General features: G+C 39.1%; 1 protein-coding gene across 5 annotated transcripts in view; it reads right to left on the reverse strand.

Annotated features, from left to right (window-relative positions):
* Positions 1-4,522: 4,522 nt before the first annotated feature.
* LOC132866998 (neutral cholesterol ester hydrolase 1-like) overlaps positions 4,523-16,311 on the reverse strand; it is a 38,161-nt gene continuing 26,372 nt past the window's right edge. For all 5 annotated transcript variants that reach the window (XM_060899663.1, XM_060899666.1, XM_060899667.1 and 2 more), the window contains one exon: positions 4,523-5,998. In XM_060899663.1, coding sequence (XP_060755646.1) covers positions 5,378-5,998 — 621 coding nt within the window. In that variant the 3' untranslated portion in view covers positions 4,523-5,377. The remainder of the gene's footprint in view (positions 5,999-16,311) is intronic.

A 16,311-nucleotide genomic window follows, 5' to 3' on the forward strand; every position in this document is an offset into this window, starting at 1 on the left:
AGCAAGTATAATATTTTTATCTCATTTGTTTAACTGGATTCTCTTTATCTACTTTTAGGACTTGTGTGAAAATATGGCGATGTTTTAGGTCATATTTATGCAGAAATATAGAAAATTCTAAAGGGTTCACAAACTTTTAAGCACCACTGTAAGCAATTTAAAAACAAATTGCTGACTCTGCTTTTAGAAATGTTTATAGAGTCTTTTCAAAACGGTATCTTGCCATCGTCTTTAAGAGGAGCATTGATCATCCTTCTCCCAAAGTCAGGTAAACCAAATAATAAATGTGAAAACTTGAGGCCAATCAGTCTTCTAAATGCAGATTTAAAAATACTGAGTAAGCTTTTAGCCAGAAGGATTGAAGAAACATTGCCAAAGATAATTGGGAGAGATCAGAATGGTTTCATCCGCGGCAGACAAGACTTCCACATCGTTAGAAGGCTTTTGAATATCCTTTATAATTAAAAGGGGACAACAGATATTGCCCTACTATCACTGGATGCTGAAAAGGCCTTTGACAGAGTTGAATGGTCCTATCTGAGATTCTGGCACACTTTGGCTTGGGAGAGAATTTTTATAATTGTAAGGAACCATTTGCAGAAATTGACTAATAATAATATCTTGAAAACTATCAAAATAAATACAGGGGGATCCTCTGTCCCCACTGCTGTTCGTTATGGCAATTGAACTGCTGGCAATTGCAGTAAGGTCACACAATAATATTTCTGGAATAACCACAGGACAGAGGGAACATCATCTGGCTTTATATGCAGACCATGTAATTTTTTTCTAAAAAATATCAATAAATCTATCCCTGCCTTGCTTGACTTGATTAGGGAACTTGCTAAGATCTCAGGTTATAAGATTAACAAATCTAAAACAGCAATTATGCTATTAAACCAAGAAGAAAGAAAAATCCACCTGAAGTAGCTGCACAATTTCAAGTTGTCAACTGCTTCACTTAATTCAAATTGTACCAATGCTCAATAATATGATAGAAACTAATTATAGACCAGTTGTGCAAGAGATATCAGACTCTTTGGACAGATGGGCATCTTTACCAATGTCATTAATGGGGAAGATAAATACTCTCAAGATGAATATACTTCCTAAGTTGTTGTATTTATTTCAAAATTTACCGCTGTCAGCACCATTCCCTCATCTAAATAGACTTTTATCAGGTTTTTATGGAATAATAGACACCCCAGGGTGCACCTGTCATTGCTGTACTTGCCTTATGATAGAAGAGGGCTTAACGTCCCAAACCTGCTATGGTACTATTGGGCTGTGCAGTTGAGAATGCTGATGTTCTATTACACAGAGGATGCTCCACTGTGGAGGGAGATGGAAGGTTATATATGTTGAAGCTGCCTTTGCCCTTTTACCTGTACTCAGCTAATCTTAAGAAACTAAAAAAGAACACCAACAACCCCATGGCTAGAAACATGATTAGAGTGTGGCACCAAGTTAGAAAATACCTTAAAGAAACCAAACACACTCACTATTTAGTCCGATATGGGGAAATGATTTTTTTCCCTCCAGGAGGAGGAGTGGGGGGATTTAAAATCTGGGCTGAACAGGGTCTACAAAAAATAGAAGATATTTACAGTCCTGACAGTAAATATCTGATGCCATTTGATGAAATTGTTGCCAAATATGACGTACCCCACAACCAGTTCTTTAAATATCTATAACTGAGAGATTTAATCAGAACAAAACAAAACCAGTCATTGTCTATTCCTGTCTTGTTGATAATTGAAGAAATGATGGTGAAGGATTGCCAGGGGAGGGGCTTAATCTCCAAGATATACAATCAATTAGTTGATGAGTCCCCAGAAATATCAGTAAATACGCTCAAGGAATGGAGAGAGGACTTGCAGGAGAACATCACCACTGAGGAGTGGGAGAGGGCCTGCGTCAAAGCACAATCACTAACAGTGAACACATGCCTTAAGCTTCTGCAGTACAACTGGTTAATGTGTACGTATATGATAAACTTAATAAATTCAACAGTGCTATACCAGATATTTGCATAAAATGTGAAAAGGAAAAAGGGCACACTTTTTCACTGTTTGTGGCAATGTTCTCAAATTAAAAAAATCTGGGAAGTAGGAAGACAGTGCACTGAGGATATATTAGGTGTAAAAATACCTTTAGAGCCCAAACTTTTCTTATTAGGAATCTACCCAGCTAACAGTAACATAAGAAGGAAACAACGGCTATTTTTAGAAATAGGCCTGATGTTGGCCAAAAGAGTCATTGCATTGACTTGGAAAGAAGTGGATAGGCCAAGGATAGGCAAATGGATTTCAGAATTAACAACCACTCTGCCCTTAGAAAAGATTACATATGCAATCAAGGGTAAGCGGGCAATTTTTAATGACATCTGGGGCCCCTTCATGAATTTTCTAGAAAATAAAGACTTATATCATATAATGGAAGCACCTGGGGATGATCGATAAATAGCTCTCTGCAGTTCACCTGGACAAGATGTATGTTATTTGGTGTAAAATGATCCGATATAAAGACAACCTAACATTGTCCCCAACCAACAGGTGTAGTGTATTTCTGTATGTGTATGTTTTTGTAAATTTATTTTTTCTCTTATTTATTTATTATATTATCATTATTTTTTCTTCTGTTATTTACTTTATTCATTTGGGGATTGTTTGCACTTTGTTCAATCTTTTTTTTTGTCCATAGATGGGTGGGGGGAAGACAGGCATGTTTCACATTGTTGATGTGGGATGGATGTGGGGTATTATGTTCTGGTGGTTCGAAGTGTGTTAAACTGTTTGAAAATAAATAAAGATACTGTGGGGAAAAAAAAGTCTGTCTGAGTGGTGTGTCATCAGAGATGACAGCGTTTCTTAATCTCCTGTAAAAACAACGCGCTGAAGCAGAATACTGTTCTGCAGAGTGAGAACCTCGGCTCTGCCCAAACGCCTGCTGTTACAATCAGGAAGTATGGAACAATGAGAACTTTACTGAACTGATAACATTCTTCAGAGAGGCAGGTATGTGAACTTTCACATTCACTTTTCGCACAGCATTCCTTCAGTTATGTTTTGTTTTGAATAACGACACACACAGCTGGAGGGATTTTTTCAGATTAATAATTAACTCAGAGTTTAACTGTGTGCTGTGAAAAACACTGACATGACAAACTCTTTGTGAACACTGATGGTTGTTGTATCAGGTTTGGAGAACAGGCCTCTTCTTATCCTCTACCTTCAGCTTTAGGGATCAGATCTGATCATGTGACTCAACTTGATCTGACTTTTTTTTTTACACTGAAGCTGTTTCTGTGTCAGGACATGAAGAGCAGCAGGTTAAAGCAGTGAACTGGGTGGGACAAACCTGTCTCATCAGACTGCTAGAGATGATGAAATTCTCTGAATCAGATATCTCAGTGCATCACAAAAAAGCAAAGATAGATAAGGAGTATTTCCTGCACATTATTATTATTATTATTATTATTATTATTATTCTGTGTGGTTTTCTTAGAAGAAGCATGTGCTGTGTGTGTGTACATCTGATTGGTGTGTAATCACCAATCAAAAAGTGGCTACTACAAGGACAACAGTGTGTAATAGGTGAAGTGTAAAAAAACACTTGAGCTCATAAACACAGCACTGTAGAGGTTCACAATTCTAATGTCAGACATCATCACCTGCATTTATGTAGTTATCTATGTTCTGATTGCGTCTCACTCACTCACCCACACACACTGCAGTACTCAGTTTGTTGTGGGCCTCACAGGTGAAGGGAGTTGGTGTTAACATTCCTCAGAGGCCTTTCCCATCTGCTCGAGGAGACGGCTGACATCTCTCGCCTCCAAAACCCCCCATTGCCCCCGCATTACACCCCTAATACCCCCACCCACTACCCCATATTGCACCCTGCTCAGGTTTCCTCCACACTGACCTCTTGATGCCTTTTCTGTAGCTGGAGGTGAAAGTACAAACCACAATGTTCTCAACTATTTTATTTCACTTTTCAGGGTCACAGATTCCTGTTCATGTCAGACAGAGCTTTATCTACACACTATGAAGGAAAAAATTTATATATATATATCACACACTCACACTGATGTGATTTATTGTTTAATCTTTAAGAAAAGTATATTTTATCAAAAACTAAAATAAATCAAATTCTTAATGTCAAGCATTTCAGTGTCTGTTATTTCCTTTCCTCCACATCACTGTGCTCATCTTCACATTAATGTTCCTCTAAATAACATTAGATTAACTTACATTATTAGCTACGTTAATTACTGAACCATGACTGAATCATCAGTAACGTTAACAAATATGACAATTTTCCTCCATAATCATGATCAGTTTTCACAATACCACTTTTCTATTATAATAAATAATTAAAAACTGATTTGATGATAAAATTTGACTGATTCTATAAAGTACTCAGTTTATTTTTATTATTAAATTGTATTAAAATTCTTAGAATTTATGATTTTTTTTTTTTACTTTTAAGTTTATAGTAGTTTATTTTTTGTAGACAAATGTTTTTCAGTCTTTTAATGAACATTTCTGTAATTCTGGCAACTGAATTATACATACATAATTATATTAAGTATATATCTCTCGGGATATATCTTTTAGCGTATCGCTCACACTTTGCGGCACTGAAGGCAGCTGAACACCTGTGTTAATTAATAATTATTCCATTCTATAGTAAAAATAAGTCTATATTGATCAGTATGAAGCATTAAGGAATGTGTGGTTACTTTGTAATACATCAGTTTAGCTGAAAGGTATTTATGCAAACCGAGTTCTTCAACTAATTATGTATATTTACTATTATTCAGTAATTGAGTTAGACGTGAAATTGTTTTAGTCCTGATGGTATAAACATCAGTTAATAAAGGATTCATGATTTGATGACATTTCAGCATCAAGTGACTCACTGTTCACTTTCTGTGAGTATTTCTTATGGTTTTCATTTGATACTGTGCTACTACTTTTGTTATGTTACTGTGTTTCCCTTTCACATCATTGCAGGTGTTTAAGGTTGTGTTTCAGGGTTTTTATTGTAAACTTGCATGGTAAATTAAGTAAATTACAGTTTTATATAGTTCCTTAAATTTTTGGGAATTATTTTGGTTGTAAAAGCCTTTGCTTTTACAGAATAAATATTTATTTAAAAAATATACTATAATGTAGTTCGTATAATGAACTATAAAAATAATTTTCCATAACAGGTTTTTTTTGTAACACCAGACCTGCCAGAGTACTTTATAACCTTACACTAACTGATTAATAAAAGTAATTTTGCATTTTGTATGCATTGTATACAGTGATTTCACATGAGGTATATAAGTATCTGGATCACTGGACCTTCACTCTGACTAAAATAATTAGAGGTTGTGCTGCAGCCAGTGGATGTAATTCCTCTGACTCTCCCACCCTACGGAGAAACAGGCAGGAAAAAATCCAAACATCATGATTCCGTGGAATCCCTGTTCGTAATGGTCACTGGTTACGGGTACTCCAACATCCTCTAGGCGCCGTGCGTACATTAGCCCATCATCCCGCAGCACATCGTGTTCACAGGTCATGATGTAGGCAGGAGGAACCAGCTTCAGAACCTCAGTTTCAGCCAATAATGGAGCAGCTCGGGTGTCCAGGAGACCTGGGAGCTGCTGCAGGATCTGCGGGGAACCATGACGAGGAACTACAGGTTTGTAATGCTTGGTGAATTTAGGAGCTAATAACTGGGTCCAGTTGAGCTTCTCTCTGGCTGAAGCTGTGTCCTGATTCTGGTCCAGTGCTGTGTGGTTATTCACCAGCAGAGCAGGGATGAGGTTCTGCGCCCCGTTCAGGTACTCCAGCCAGAAGCGGACCATGAGCGAGCGGTACAGGATGGGTACATCACTGTTCTGCTGGTATGACGGAGTGTTGAAGTCCAGAGCCTGGAGCACGGGGTAGATCAGAGCCTGGACCTTGAACCGGATTGAGACACTGCTATCAGATGCCAACTGGAAAAAATATATATACATTATATCTCAAACATTTCAGCATCACTTTGCGTCCAACACTTAAAACTAAGCAAATAAAAACCGAGACTGCACTTCCGCAGAAAAAATGCAAAGTATGCTTGCTGAGCTGGACCAGAGGGTCACCAACAGAAACTGAATCAGACATGAGACCTCACGCTCTAAAATCTAATTTAAATGGCTGAGCTCACAGCATAATTGTGCCGATACAACAAACCATTACAATTGAGCATGCTAACAGCTAACACGCTAAGGTGCGCATGCTAAGGTTAACATACTAACAGTTCACATGCTAACAGCTAGCATGCTAATATGCTAACGGGTAACATGTTTACTGTTAGCCTGCTAACAGTTAACATCTGAGCAGTGAACATGTTAAAATGCTAACAAGCATGCTGTTAACATGCTAGTATGTTAAAGTTAGCATTGTTAGCATTTTACATGGTTAGCATTTTAACATGTTAGCTGTTCACATGTTATTAGCATGTTAAGGTTAACATGCTAAGAGTTAACAGCTAGCATGCTAAGACGCTAAGGCTTTTATACTAACTGTTACAATGCAAATGGATAAGATGCTTTCAACCAGCATGTTAATATGCTAATGGATAATGTGTTGTATGTGCGTGTGTGCAAGTATTCCTAATAAAGTAGGCATTAAGTTGATTTTATTTTATTTTTTTGTCAGTCTGAAATGAGCAGATCCTTGCCAAATGCATTATTACCTATGGGGGAATGGGGGGGTGACTCTGTCAAGTCTCCAATAATTGGCAGACAATGGAGAGGAAAAAGAAAGGAGATGGATGAAAGGCGAGACAAAGACGAGTGCGGGTCAGACCTGATATCATGTGTGTGATGGGCGAGTTGGCCTGAGGTGCCACATGAAAGTTTGGTGGCTATGTGGTGAAGTGTTACTGAACAAAACTCCATTCGTTTGAATTAGACCCCGAAGCCGCCGCCAGGCGCCGCTAAAACCGCCATTTAGAATTTGAGCCGCCGCCAGCCAATAATTTTGTAAGCCAATTTGAGCCGCTATCTAATAAAATTTGGCTGAGCCACTAAGAATTGTGTACATCAAATAATGGGTTTATCCACATCATGAGCTACAAGAAAAGTGACACAAACATGATCAACTGTACACACTAGTAGTAACACAATAGAGACGTATAGGCATACACTGTAGAGATTTAGAACTGATATCACAGCACAGAGAGCCACCACAAGCTTGCCGTTGTGACTACCTGTCTGGCTTCTCGCCCCTCACACCGTTACCACGATACACTGGGGAACCCGGGAACCCACCCAGAGCAACAATCGACTCCGATATCGACGAGATGGCTGCATTCTTTGCCGCTGCTGAGGGAAAGTGTAAAGGTATTTTTTTTTGTTTGTTTCACATACTTCGAGATTGATAAAAAAAAAAGTACTCCACCACTCTACTTTCATCATAGTAAGATAGCTGCCAGTCCTTCACTGGTCATTGCTAGTGAGAGTAGATAGCTAGATGCCTTCCTCGAACAATCCAGATTAGCTTATTATTAGCATTGAACTACAATCTTGCTAGATTTATATTTACAATGAAGTAAGAGACCAGGGGACCTGTGGTAATTTGCTATTTATTCCCCCCATTTGTTTGATCCGTTCGCCCGGATATATGCCACACAGTGACGTCCAGTATCAGCCATTTGTAGCCATAAACATTTTGGTGGCTGCAGCAGCCATTAAGGTTTTGGCTGAGTCAGCTAGCCAGCCAATAATTTCATCAGCCAGCCATTATCCTGAAAACAAACGGCTTCGGGGTCTAGTTTGAATGGGGTCAAAAATCAATGGAAGCCTATGAAAGGAAAAAGGGATGCTGGAAAAACCAAAGAAGAGTGCAGGTCTCAGATGAGGGGATGGATATGTGCAGGGACTTGGCCTGAGATATGTGAAGTTTCATGAAGTTTGGTCACTCGGTTCAAAAAACTGACAGTGTGTGAAAGTTTTTCTCCCGAAACTCAATTCATGGGGCAAAAAATGAATGGAAGTGCATGGGGGGAAAAGGGATGAGCAAAAAGAAAGGAAAAGATGAGTGCAGGTCAGAACCAACTGCATGTATGTCAGGGCTCAACATTAACCACTGCCCGATTGCCTGGGGCAATTGAAACACGCATTCGGGCAAGTGGGATACCGTAAGTCCCCGACATGCCTGACCAGGCAAGTTGGAATGAGCATGTATTACGAACTAGCACCACAAAAATTAGCCTTTTTGATATTTTATTTCAGTTCCTAAAAAATCAATTTTGTGCCAAAATGTTTATACAATACTTATTTCAAAAGTATTGTATGAACATTTTGGCACAAAATTGATTCCATACGGTATCTGCCATTATGTCTTGGCTGTTTTCTTCGTACTGAAGAAAAACTGAATCAGTATGGTTCATTTTTGCGCTGCTTTTGCTTGTTCAGAGAAATAGATAAAAGGCATTACCGTCTCCCCACTATCAAGAAAAATGTTAAAACAAGCGAATGCTTCAAGAACAGGGAAATGAGTGGTGAAAGAATACGAGGAGAGGAGCTCAGCCTGAAAACTCCGGAGAAATTCACAATTGTACAGTGTTGGGCACGTTACTTTCAAAAAGTAATTAGTTATAGTTACTTTTCCCAAAAAGTAACTGAGTTAGTAACGGAGTTACTTTGTCATAAAAGTAACTAATTACCAGGGAAAGTAATTATTCCGTTACATTTTGTTCCCCCTTAAAAAAAATCAAATTCAATTAGTGTAATCATAATAAAAGTGAATGTTAAATGTGTTTAATGACTGAAATGGACACTTAACAGAACCAATTAGTAATGTTATCTACACTATATTAATATTTTTGTGGGACAATGTGAGATAAGACATCTATCAAATGTAATATATTTTTGTAGTTATTAAAATTATGTTACTAATTACTGGCCACTGACGAGGACAAACGCTTTGTTCCTCGACATAATGTGCATTGCATGTAAACACTCTTGCCTTTTATTTAAAGTAATGAAAAGTAATGGCTGTATTTCCAATGTGAAAGCGCAGTGTTGGGCTGACCGCTCGCCATCGCTGGGTCTTCCGATTGAAAGCGTGCGCAGTAGTGCAGTAGGCGTGGCCTACCTACGTATGTTGTCCAAATCTACTCTGATTGGCTTACTGTGCCGTTGTCTCGCGTCTCCCCGCCCCACACGAAAGCAGAGTAAAGAAAGGCTGAACGAGCAGCGTGCCAGATGAGAACAGCTTTAATAAAGTAACGCATAGTATTTTATTGTAAGTAACGGGAACGGCGTTATAACGATGTAAAAAGTAATTAGTTAGATTACTCGTTACTAAAAAAAAAGTAACGCCGTTAGTAACGCCGTTATTCCCATCACTGCAATTGTATTTAAAACGTATTTTACAAAAACAAAAAGTCGGAAGTGAGGATGGAAGAGTTTGCTTAAGAATCTCGTTTTATTTTACTTTTCTGCTCACATTCGAGTGTACCCCGCCTTTCGCCCGTAGTCAGCTGGGATAGGCTCCAGCTTGCCTGCGACCCTGTAGAACAGGATAAAGCGGCTACAGATAATGAGATGAGATTCGAGTTAGCGCCTTCATGAAAGTGTTTGATTTTCTTCCAGGTGAAGCCGCTTCCTTATTTGACACAGAAAACCCAGACTGGTTTCAAACAACTTGGGCATAAAAAACTCAACAAGGAGCGACATGCACGATAAATCCTGAAAGAACAGAACAGATTAAGAGCAGAGAGAGCTTGAACTTTGTTTCTGTTATCAGAGGAACACAGTCCTGTGTAAAATATTTATATATCGGGTTTTTTTTGTTATATCATCCACCTCTAGGTTTATTTAAAAACAAACAAACAAACAAAAAAAACCCCACGCTGTGTCCAGACAGGCTGCCCATGCTGATTCAGTTACAGGTTGCCAGGTCTGTATAAAACACCCACAACCTACACACTGAACGATAATTTTAAACTCAAACGTTATCCTGTCTGTCGTGACGCAGTGCGGATTTTTTTTTAAACGTAGAGGTGGATGATATCACAAAAAAATTATATATAAATTCTCAAACAGTACTGCTCAAAAGTCTTGGCACCGTATTGTTTTCTTCATACAAACTTTGTTATAGATTTCTATTTTATGATTTTTAAATTATCGAGTAATGAACCTACAGTCTGAGAGAGTTCTACACAAACACAACTTTACAACAGCTGCGTACATGTGACATGAAAATAAATCGACCAAGGCAGGAAAAACTATTTTTGATAAAATTCTTATTGTCCATTACAAGTAAAAAAGTAACCAATAACCAAACTTAATAATAAAATTACTCAATAACCAAACTTCAACTCAATGTATGATCATTTTATGTTGCAATTCACAACTATTCTATGGTTTTCCAAAAAAAATAAAAATAAATAAATAAATATATTTATAGTGCTCACAAATAGGAAGTAAGTGATAAAATTGGGGGGGGGGGGGGGGGGGGAGTGGAAATTTACCCCCACTTGCCTCCCAGGGCAAGTGGGTTTAAAAGTTAAATGTTGAGCCCTGTATGTGTCGGGGGAGTTGGCCTGAGGTATCACAGGAAGTTTGGTACATCTCCGATGACGCGTGTCCGAGGAGGACGATTTGATTCGTGAGCCCCATTCATTCTCTATAGGCAAAAAAAATGACAAGAACAAGAGAACGGTTGTGTCTTTTGGACACAGATGTGTCCAAAAGCTGTATCCAAGCACACTACACCGTCTCAGGCCAGACGTGTCAGAGTTGGAACAGTGTCGCTCTCTCAAAAGCTGTAGGAGGAATAGCAGCTCCAAAAAACAAGTGAGCTATAATAAACAACTAAACTGCATTTCCTCAAAGAAAATGCAAAGTGTCCTTGCTGAGCTGTAGCAGAGGGTCACCAACAGTAACTGCATCAGACATGAGACCTCACAATCTGTTTTAAATGGCTGAGCTCACAGCGTAATTGTGTCGATACAGCAAACTATGAACATCATGCATACTAACATGCTAACCGATGGTATGCTGGCTGTTAGCATGCTAACACGTTCATGCTAGCATGCTAACAGTTAACATGTTAATATATTAATGGCTAATATAAACATTAACCATGGTAACTGTTAACATACTAACAGCTAACATGCCAAGGTTAACATGGTAACATTATGGCTAACATGCTAAGGTTAATATGCTTTTTTTTTTTTTGATTGATTGATTGATTACTTTATTCTGAACAATAAAGAAGATATAAAAATAAAAATTTAAATAAAAAATACAATAATCAAAACATCATAAACAAACAGAATAGCGTAGCCACAAGGCAATAACATAATGTTCAGAAAGGATTAGGAAGAAGTAATAACTTATCCAATCCTAACCCTCTATACCACCGCTAACATCTTACATGGTAACAGCTTACATGTTTACATGCTAAGGCTAGCATGCTAACAGTTAACGTGCTAATATGCTAACGGAAAATACATTATTATGGCCAACTTAGCATGTCAACATGCTAATGCTAACAAGTAACATGCTAACAGCTCACACGCTAAACATGTTAAGGCTAATATGCCAACAGCTATCATGCTAATATGTTAACTGCTAACAGCTATCATGCTAATATGCAAACGGATAACATGCTAGCAGCCAACATGCTAGACAGGGGTGCCGTTTGAAATTTTGGGCCCTATGAAAGAATATAAATATATTCCACCCCCACAAAACAAACAAACAAAAAAAACCCTGAACCTTAGTTTATCCAAAGGAAGGAGTTAGTGTAATTTTCTAACAAAAAAATGCACATGAATTCAAAAGCCTGAGTTTGTCAAACACCAGTAATGACCCACTGGATCTGAACTAGAGCCCTGCACTCCCACGGGAGTCCCGCGGGACCCGACACAAAGCAGTGCGGCGCGGGACAAATTTTGAAAGCTCATTGCGGGTGCGGGCGGGAGGGGGAGTGCACAATGCGGGAGCGGGTGGAAGAGGTGATAAGCTGCAGTCCCGCTAACTAAAAACGTGTTTAAAATAAAATTTATAAATTATTAATTTATGTCTATCATATATAATTTGTGCTGGATATTTTATTTGGCATTAATAAAAACATTTTAAGATGCCTAAATTTGCGGATGTGGTCTAATCTCGCGTACGTTTCCGATTCCTTTCCACTCTCAGTGCTTAGTTTCAGCACCTCTCAGTGCTTAGTTTCACCTAACCAACTTTGTCTGAAGGTGTCAACTGCATTCAACATGTCGGACGGAATGTCTCGATGTTTAAATATCTCAGTTGTTTGACGGTGTATCGCACAGATTGTTCAATTTAAAGTGAGAAATAGTGTATAATCTGAGGAGCTGGTTGTGGTTGCGCAACACTTGATATGAGAGGAGAATGAAATCGCGGTTGGAATCATAATGCCACAGACTCGGAAGTGGGAGTGCGAGTGCGCAAAGCGAGAGCTGTCAATCATGAGCGCATGCAGCGCTCAACTTGAAATGTGTCAGAAGAATGTCAGAGTCTAAACAATAAACTTACAATAAACCTAACAATGCCACCTATAAATACACAACATGTAGATCTACATAAACTTACAATAAACCTAACAATGCCACCTATAAATACACAACATGTAGATCTACATAACGTGTGATCTGTGCCATCTCACAGCAGTTTGCTTAGCTATTTTTAATCAGGGCAAATAGCCTTATAGCCAAAACTAGTATATGATGCTTTAATTTATGGAGATGCCTTTTGTTTACACGTGATTTCCAAATGAGGGGTATTGCAATTTTATATTAGTCTAAATGAACATCTACACCAAGTTGCAAGCATCAGGGGAAAATTATGGACGCACCAAATTTGGCTTAACGGTCATTTAATGGTGAAACGCCGTTCACACTGTCAGCCAACTTCGGGTTGTTTCTCTGAATTCCGACAATAAACGAGACCATCCGAACACATCTGAAAACATTGTGGTTTGAACTGTGTTGGTTCAAATCAACTTATTGGTTCAGACCAAGTTGGTACTACAGCTTTGGGAAACAGTCGTTTTTTGGATGTTAGTTAGTTCAAACTTGCATCGTACCATATTGGTTTAATGCCAACTTGGTTGGTTGTTTGGGAAACGCACCCCTGAACGTGAGCTGTAGATATTTATGCTCAAATCCACTCAAAGTAGGGGGCGGGGCACCATCAGGCTGTGTCTTTAAATTATATTAATTTCTTATAGGCTTACTTGTATTTCCTAGAATGTAAATGTGAGGAGTGACATATAAGCTATGTGCAATGTACAATATTCTTAATATCCACTGTAGATTTTGGTAGGTGTGTTGGGTATCTCTGTAAAGCCTCAGCTGCGCATGCCGCCTGGCAACGCGCACCTTCGCTACATGCGCTAGGTGAAGGATCGGTCAGTGGAGAGCTCAGCATGTTTAATTCCCCAAGCCAATGACAAGAACTTTCGTGAGAAATAACGCGAACGTCTGCATCATGCGGGATTTGCGGGCGGGAGCGGGACAAAATATGGCAGGCGCGGGCGGGACTGAAAATCATAATTCTTTGCGGGAGCGGGACTGAAAATTCTGTCCCGCGCAGACCTCTAATCTGAACACCACTGAATTGATCACAGAAGACACAGACCTTGTTTATACCCTGATATTACTTTTCACCACTAGGTGTCAGTATTTAGTTAGCAACCTACCCAGGCTGTAGCTAGTAGATAAACTAGTAGAAAAAGTATAAACTTGGTGTCGACTGGCTTTGCTGTCACAAACACACTTCCAAATTCATGATTATGTCTCCTTCATGTACTGACTCATTATATGCAGTTAAATTTCTAGGTTGATGAACTATTTAATTGATAGATGATTACATGGTGCGCTGCAAGAAATCCACTGAGTGTTTTGTTTCTTTTTTGGCTGTGCCAATTTAATAGAAAAACACAGTAAACACAGTAATCAGCAATGCAGTGAGGAAAAACTCAACATTCATCAACTTATTAAATAAAGACTTGAACAAGAACAAATATAAATGTGAACAATGGCAAAACAGCTAAATATACAAAGACGTCAAATGGCAGAGAATAAATACCTCAACCTCAAATATTTAGTATCTCAAATGTTCAACATGTTCAAAATGAGCTCAATAACCACTGTACATACTCTACATCCAGTTTAAAAGTGACTTCTGGGCTTTGTTGTGCAACAGAGGGGAACATTTTTTTTTTTAACACAACAATGAATTTTACGTTGACAAATTGGTTATACCATGCTGTCTACAAATGGATGCATCAAAAACAGAAAAGTGTATTCTCTTTGGCTACATCATGGCTTGAAGAGGGCCCTGGCTCTAAAGTATCCATAACCTTAACCATAAGGTACATAATTCAGACTCTGTCATATAAATCATACTAACATGTACTATATGTATGTATTACTAACATTTGGATGGAATGAGCTGTGTGCTTGGCTAGTAACTTTAGCTGATCAAAAAGGGAAACAAATATCTTAAAAGTGGCAATGGCATTATTCCCTTTACATTTTAAGTCAAGCTGTCTAACAATCTTTTTAGCCAGTTTTTGTCCATTTTATTATTGGAATGTCTATATACAGTGGTGCTTGAAAGTTTGTGAACTCTTTAGAATTTTCCATAAAGAAATATGACCTAAAACATAATCAGATTTTCACACAAGTCCTAAAAGTAGATAAAGAGAACCCAGTTAAACAAATGAGACAAAAATATTATACTTGGTAATTTATTTATTGAGGAAAATGATCCAATATTACATATCTGTGAGTGGCAAAAGTATGTGAACCTTTGGTTTCAGTATCTGGTATGAGCCCCTTGTGCAGCAATAACCACAACTAAATGTTTCCGGTAACTGTTGATCAGTCCTGCACACCGGCTTGAAGGAATTTTAGCCCCTTCCTCTGTACAGAACAGCTTCAACTCTGGGATGTTGGTGGGTTTCCTCACATGAACTGCTTACTTCAGGTCCTTCCACAACATTTTGAATGGATTAAGGTCAGGACTTTGACTCGGCCATTCCAAAACATTAACTTTATTCTTCTTTAACAACGCGGACAGCTGCCACCTCCAGAAGTTCTCAGATGATACAGCCATCGTTGGACGTGTGTCAGAGGGGGACGATCTGGAGTACAGAAAGGTCATCACCAACTTTGTCGCCTGGTGCAAACTGAACCACCTGCACATCAACGCCAGCAAGACAAAGGAAGTGGTGATTGATTTCAGAAGGACGGCTCCTCAAATTGCACCAGTGAACATCCAGGGTTTGGACATTGAGATCGTGGAGGAGTACAAATACCTGGGTGTTAACCTCAACAACAAACTGGATTGGACAAACAAACACAGATGTCCTGTACAAGAAGGGCCAAAGTCGTCTCCACCTGTTGAGAAGACTGAGGTCTTTTGGTGTGTGCAGGACACTGCTTAGGACTTTTTATGACTGTGGTGGTATCAGTGATTTTCTATGCTGTGGTCTGCTGGGGCTGTGGAAGTTCAGAGAGGGACAGGAAGAAACTTAATAAACTGGTCAGAAGGGCTGGCTCAGTCTTGGACTGTCCTCTGGACTCCATTGAGGAGGTGGGTGAGAGGAGGATGTTAACCAAGCTGACATCAATCATAGATAACCCCTCTCACCCCCTACATGAGGCTGTGGGGGCCTTAAGCAGCTCTTTTAGTAGTAGACTGCTACACCCACAGTGTAAGGAGAGATACCGCAGGTCATTCATACCTACTGCTGTCAGACTGTATAAACACCCACAACTTGTAATGTAGCACCAATAACCTGTTTGTCGTTATATTTGCACTACTTCACCACTACTACCTCTGCCATCTCTCATCAATGCAATTACTATGTGCAACAATATAGGTCTTAAACTATTTTTATACATACATTTGAGCTGCACACCAACATCCAGCTCAAATATCTTCATTAAGTTTGCGGATGACACGACTGTGGTGGGTCTCATCAACAACGGCGATGAGACAATCTACAGGAGTGAGGTGAGCCATTTGGCCATGTGGTGCAAGGACAACAATCTCCGTCTGAACGTGGAGAAGACGAAGGAGATTGTTGTGGACTTCAGGAGAGAGCACACCCAGCATGCTCCACTATCTATCGACGGTGCTGCAGTGGAGAGGGTGAGCAGCACCAAGTTTCTGGGTGTGCACATCTCTGAAGACCTGTCCTGGAACAACAACACCGCATCACTGGCCAGAAAAGCCCAACAGCGTCTGTACTTCCTCCGCAAACTGAGGAGAGCAAG

Source organism: Neoarius graeffei, chromosome 19, assembly GCF_027579695.1.
Source record: "Neoarius graeffei isolate fNeoGra1 chromosome 19, fNeoGra1.pri, whole genome shotgun sequence".
Classification (NCBI taxonomy): domain Eukaryota; kingdom Metazoa; phylum Chordata; class Actinopteri; order Siluriformes; family Ariidae; genus Neoarius; species Neoarius graeffei.